The sequence below is a fragment of the Setaria italica genome, chromosome VI (assembly GCF_000263155.2).
Source record: "Setaria italica strain Yugu1 chromosome VI, Setaria_italica_v2.0, whole genome shotgun sequence".
NCBI classification, from domain to species: Eukaryota; Viridiplantae; Streptophyta; class Magnoliopsida; order Poales; family Poaceae; genus Setaria; species Setaria italica.
In genome coordinates, this window is record NC_028455.1 from 29833602 (window position 1) to 29840132 (window position 6531).

Here is a 6531-nt window from a genome sequence, read left to right on the forward strand (position 1 = left end):
GTCATCCTGGCTAATTTGGATGATGTAGGCGTGTGCAGAAAACATCATCAAAGAGAGTCACAGATCTTGTACAATACAATGCAATGAGACTTGTTATCAGCATTTTAGTCTTGCAGGAGTCTGTCCAGGGTGTGCAGACGTCCATCCAGTTCCACATCAGAAGAACCCAAGCCATTTTCACCACCTTCAGCCGTGTTCACCAAAGTTTCTTTGTAAGATTTCCTTGGGTATAACCGGCCCCAATTTGTAGTACCAGGTTGTATACGAAGACTGAAGACAAGTGGCATATACAAAATATAACACAGAAATTAGTTCTGCATGAATAAGCAGGAAGGGGGGGGGGCGGCCATTCGGAGACGTTCCGGAAGGAGGCCAACGCGAGCCTCTGTCTGTCTTTGCTCTGTCGTCTGTGCCCTCTGTTGACCCGGTCGCCGGGGTTTTAAGCACAATTTTCAGGGTTTGCTGAATGCATTGTGCATAGAAACTTGCGACTGTGGGAGTTATTTTCTCATGATTCAGTTCCATCCAAAGTCACTTGAGCCTTGGCAAGAAGCTTAAGCCATGGAGTAGTGCTAAACAAATAAGTCAAATACTACCTCTGTTCTAAAATATATGATGTTTGATTAGTTTGTGCTAACGTCATATAATTAAGAGCGGATATGGTATTATGGTATATTTCAGTAACTAATGTTATCCTAAACACTAAATAGGCGGTCACCCACCGTCTAACTCTTTATTCAGACTAAACAACCAATTAAATAAGTTAAACATGCAATTAAACAAGCTAAACGGATGATTAAACGGACACGGCTAAGCATGGTGTAATATTTATACCGAGTGTAAAACGGGCTAAACAGCCATGGGTCAATCATTTTCTTGGCTACAAAAATTACATTATTTTCTTTAAAAAACACATCACTCGTGCTATTTGAATTTTTAAAAAAACTTATGCTATTTGAAATTAAGATGTAGGAATATATAGTACAGTGCAACACGACAAGTTTGAGTCACTTCAGTCATTTTACCCGTCACGAGCATGAAACCGTGCTAAGCGTGCGATAAAACAATTTCCATTGCGCGCAATGCCGGTGTTGCTACTTCTGGGGAGAAAAATATGTCGTGGAAACTTCTATCTTCGTGTCATCGTGTGCCCCCTTCTCTGTGCCGTCGATTGAGCTCACCGCTGATCGACGTCTCTGTCGGGCTGTGCGGTTTCGAGCGTCGGAGAAATTCTCCGGGGCCTTTTTTCTATGGACACGGAGGGAAATTCTCCCTGATGGTGCCGTCGCCGGTGTCATGTAGCCGGCTCGGCAAGAGGGCAATGATTTCTCAGAATCTCTCCGCGTCTTGCCCTTCTCATGCATGTCTTGGCAACCTTGATCGTGGCGTCACTGTCACTTAATTTGCTCGCATCACGTATGGTCTGTATGGATTTGAGAATTTTGGATTGTAGAGGACATGACATGCTACTTGCAGAGGCAGGTATAGGTCAGCAACATATATCCAAAACAGAAATCTTTTTTCTTTTGAAAACACGAGAAAACCTCTCGGAAACACAAAATTTCCGACCACAATTCGTAACACTTGTAGTATGAGCTTTGCAGAATTGCAAGGGAAACAGAGTATGCATTCTCTGCTGTCCTTGGATGCCGTGCAGATACATCCAAAATGCTTTTGTGATAGTATGAGTGAAATTGGATATACTCCTTTATTGAGAACCAAATTTTTTGGAAATTTAGGCACAATCTGTCACTCCCAATCGAGCAAGACAAGCAATAATATGCCCCTGTAAAAGACAACAAATGATGAAACGTTGATATGAGATGGAACACAATAATTGGCCAGGAAATGTCAGCTTCAATAGGCCTAGCCTTTCTTAGCTTTCCTTGTCCTATGAAACTTATGTGTGTGTATAGGTATTCCAACAATCATTCCTTGAGAATGTGCACTAGTCCAGAATTGCCCTTTTGCTGCATGGCAGCTTGACGTCTCACCCACAATTGTGTCAAGCACTCAAGCGTCAGGTTCCAGCCGTTTAGAATGGCAATGTGGCAAGGTCATTCACCCTCACCATGCGGACAGTGAAGGAAACAGAGCTATCGCATATACCATCACAATTCATACAGATCTTACTAACGATAGGGAACAATATTGGACGTCAAATTCTGAGACAACAAATGTGGAATGCCTTGTCAATCATAGTTCACCACAGAAGCAAATCGTACGTTGTTCAGTAAGCACTGAAGCACCAATGCCGGGAGAGGACTGGAATCATGAAACCAATCAGACACGGCATGCTACCCTGAAGAGTCGGGGGATGCTAGCACCATTGCCAACATGGTCATCTCAAGAATCCGCATGAGCACTGGAAGCGCCATTTACACCATGGTCTTTTGAAGAATCCACATGACCACTTGCAGCACCATTGTCACCAAGATTGACAGGAGAATCTCCAGTTCTGGACGTGGCCTTCATCAAAACAAGTTATACAAGACAAGCATGTAAGAGCTGCCATAGTTGTTGCTTGAAGAATCAGTCAAGCATTACTTACAAGAAGCGATGATAGGACCGATGAAGGCTCAGGAAATGGTGGCAGACTAATTTTGGCACGCTCAGACAACTCCTGCATTTCCACCAGCCAGTATGAGTCACCTGTTTGTAGGACATGAAGTGGGTAATTGTTAAGCTAGAACAGGTTTCACCTTGAAGCAAGATCGGAACTTCAGATTCTCAATGACAGAATTAAGCCTCCATGTCCTATTCTCAAGTTCCAGTCTCCTGCAGTCAAGATGCAGCCGCATGTCCTCCTGCAGTTCTCGCATATCCACCTCCAGCTGCTCCAGCTGCGCTACAGACTCCAGATCCAGCCGTCGCCGCCTCTGAGAGTGTTGATCATTCACCAGCTCACTGCCTGCTGTCCGTCTTTCTTCAACCTCAGCATTCTCAGTGGACGTATTGATAGATCCATGCTCGCTGCACGTTGTCTGTGTCTCATCCACCTTGGCATTCTCAGTAGACGTATTGATAGACGCACACCCGCTGCGTATTGTCTGTCTCTCTTCCGCCTCATCATTCTCAGTGGATGTAGAGATAGAACTACGCTTGCCGTCTTCTGTCGGTGTCTCTTGCACCTCAGCATTCTCAGCGGGTGTGTTGATAGAGCCATGCTCTCGGCCTGTTGTCTGTACCTCTCCCACCTCAGCATTCTCAGTGGATGTATTGATAGGACCACTGCATTTGATGAGCAAATAAATCCAGTTATTGGAAAAGAAAGTTACCCTAAGCACACATGCCATATGTAAAGTTAATGTAATATGAGACTATGCTCACATATCTATTGTAAAGAGAGTGTGATGAGACCATTTTACCCTATTTAATGACATATTTTAACAGCTCAGCACCTCTCACAGTAGAGAAAAAATAGGGAGGATGAAGAAAGTGCAATAACAAAACCCTTGAGTTTCTTAAAAGATACTAAACACTTGGTTAAACAATTGTTTTGGAACAATTGATCCAATAAACTGGATGCAAATTTGAAAATGTGGGTAAACTCAGCTGAGATATCCCAGGCAAACCAAACACTGGGTGCATGGCAAAAATACCATACTGGTATGGCCATCAAATGAACATAAAAATTTGAAAACTAAGAAGACACTTCTCAATTGAATGCACAAAGTTTAAAGTATGAACTGATACCATGCTGCAAGGATTAAAAGTAACAGATGTTTAAACAATTATACATCGAAAAGGAAAAAGAAAGGAGGGGAGGAGGGAGGAAGGAATAAAGCTACCATCCACATCAACTTCTCTATTTAGTTCCCTCTAACCCCTCTCAAATATGAATCTATAGTTAAATTTTAAGCATGGTCCTTCATAGACTGCATTCATTGCTGCCCCCTCCCTGACATTTTATGCTTTTTGGAGCCCATACCAAAATGGTTTGAATGATTAAATAAACATTGAATTGTGGTAGGTATGTGCAAATGTTGTTCATAAGCTAATTTTGTTATGCGCAACTCACTAGCACAATTTACCTCAAAAGCCTCACAATACATTTTCTTTAACCATATAATATTTGCAACAGGCAACCTAGTTTGGATAGCAGAAGCTTTGGAAGAGAAATTTACATAGTATGAGTTTGACGTTCGCACGCAAACATGTTGACCTTACAGACAATACTTTAATACACTGAATACTGGACAAACCGTACCTTTCGGGTGCCCAGAATGGCATACCAGACATGATAACAAGGTACAACTGCAGTTTTAAGATGGCGGATATATGGAATAAAAAAAATATCAGAGTAAGAGTGCTTATGTATTTGTAGATTTGCTACCTAAGAAGACGACTTGCGCATCAGGTGAAGCTTTTGGATATTGTTTTATAGTAATAACTGCCTCCTCATTACTGCATAGGGCAAACAGATAGCACTTGCAAAACTCTTGCTTTGGATAGAATGAACTCCACAAAGTGCATTTCATTAGAGAAGCATAGAATGTTCTTCATTCGCACAGTGTGAAGTTTGGCAAACATACCATCAACCCACTGAGCATTCAAAAATTTGTCATCTGCATTGACTACCTGTGAACCATCGCTCCATCCCTATACAAAAATGAAAAAAGATCAGCAACATCACGGAATAAGTAATCAATGAAAGAACCTGCAAGTGGTAATTAAGCATTAGATTAAAATTGAAGACAGAGATAAGGGAAAGTGTATTCGTGCACTTGCTCACTTATTAGATGGTACAATATTTTTCTCGTTTGGGATAATATCACCTTGAATTAGTATTTTTAAAATCAGTAAGCAGTATTCATCCTTCCTATTATATACACAACTTAAGATGTGAATAAACAGTATAGATCCGTGCAAACATCCCTCGTACAATAGTCCTCTAGAACACTGATCTTAAATTACATGGATGCACAATATCAAATTTCTTACCACTATGAAACCAATGAAGAATTGAACGCATGTCAACTCAAACGAGCTAGCATACACACAAAAGTTAAAAACAACAGGAACCCAGGCATCCACCTTTTACAAATGGTAACTTAATATGGTTATTGTCTTTTTCTTGTGCAACCGGGTGACTCAGAAATTACTTCTCAATATTCAATATGAAGAGAGCAGCAGATTGTAAAGATGACCACAGTTACTCCAACGTAACCAAAAAAGTAACATTTTCTTCAACTCGATTGCCAAAACAAATCATAGAATGCCAAAAAAAATGAAATCACTCCAAACATATACACGGCATCTTTTCCTCACAAGGTTCGGTGGGCATGTGACTTAGCTTTGTCCATAAAACATAAGCTTATGTAATGCGCTGTGAGACTAATAATTGAAAGGTTTGGATCATTCCAACTCCACAATGAAAGAAATTTGTTTGACAGATCTTGAACTTATCAAAGGGTTAAACATGTGCCTAAACATAGAGATGAACGTGAAAGCCATTGTCAGCCTTGGCTGAAGATACCTGATCCAACTGACTAAACACTAAACAATAGGACACCTTGAATCATGGATCACTTGCTTGAATTCCGGCGTGGACCATGGATAAAAAAAGATATTAGGTTCAGTTGAACTTGAATACTATAAATTTCTGCAGTGAGGATCCTATCAGGTTCAAAGTCGCTATTTGAGAGTGCAACTCACTGATTGGAAAAGAAAATCTAACAGATGCACTTGATTGTGTATATGTTGAATATGTCAATGGGCGCATACTGGCACTAAACAATTTAAACACTAGCATGGAATGATGGAACTCTGTTCGGACCATACGGAATTATTTATCTAAGAAAGCTTGAAAATTGAGACTTCGATACAAAATTATCATTTGAGAAAATGTGACTTTTCCTGTTTGCATTGACTCTGAAATTCAATTATGACCAAAGTACAAGGTACTGGACCTGTGTATAACATGAACATATGCTCCTGAAGCCTCTGCGCCCAATCTGACAGGTTGCCCTGTGAGTGGTGAGTGATCTACCCTATGCATAGTACGGGTGGATTGTAAAAAGGATTTTTTTTTGCCAGCCTTGGGACAGGAGTGCTGATACCATACAAGCAAAGAAATAAGGCTAGAGTGAGGGGTGATGGGATGGAAAAACAATTTACCGGTATGGTGATGTTGAGCATCTTGGTGCGTTCCAATCCTGTCATAAGCTTGATGAAATCACGGTGAGTAGAGTACATTGCAGCATGAATTTGTGCTTCCTCAAGGGATGGAAGATCATTGGTCTGCCACACGTAGTCACGAAGTTCATCAATCAACAAATACTGAGTTTGGGAGCCTGAATTGCCCATTGAAGATACTCGTCATTGCTACAAGGAACCTCTAAGAACAGAAGGGACAGTTTTTCAAGCAATGGGGATACAGAAATCAACGCTTCCAACTCCCTCGGACCATCTGGAAAGCCTACATGGAACAGGGTCAGCTTTGTCAGATTTGGGAACCCTGTGAAGCCTGGGGGCATGGTGGGATGTCGCAGCCGCGGAGTTCCAGAACCGTGAACCCACGACACGAGA

The 6531-nt window shown here is 41.4% G+C and overlaps 1 protein-coding gene across 1 annotated transcript; it reads right to left on the reverse strand.

The window, feature by feature from the left end:
- Positions 1-2133: 2133 nt before the first annotated feature.
- LOC101783277 lies at positions 2134-6479 on the reverse strand. Its single transcript, XM_012846858.2, has 7 exons — positions 6339-6479; positions 6121-6243; positions 4536-4602; positions 3697-3700; positions 2703-3231; positions 2552-2623; positions 2134-2469 (listed from the first exon to the last, which is right to left on the reverse strand). The coding sequence occupies exons 1-7, from the start codon at positions 6477-6479 to the stop codon at positions 2347-2349; spliced, it is 1059 nt and encodes a 352-aa protein (XP_012702312.2). The 3' UTR covers positions 2134-2346.
- Positions 6480-6531: the final 52 nt, after the last annotated feature.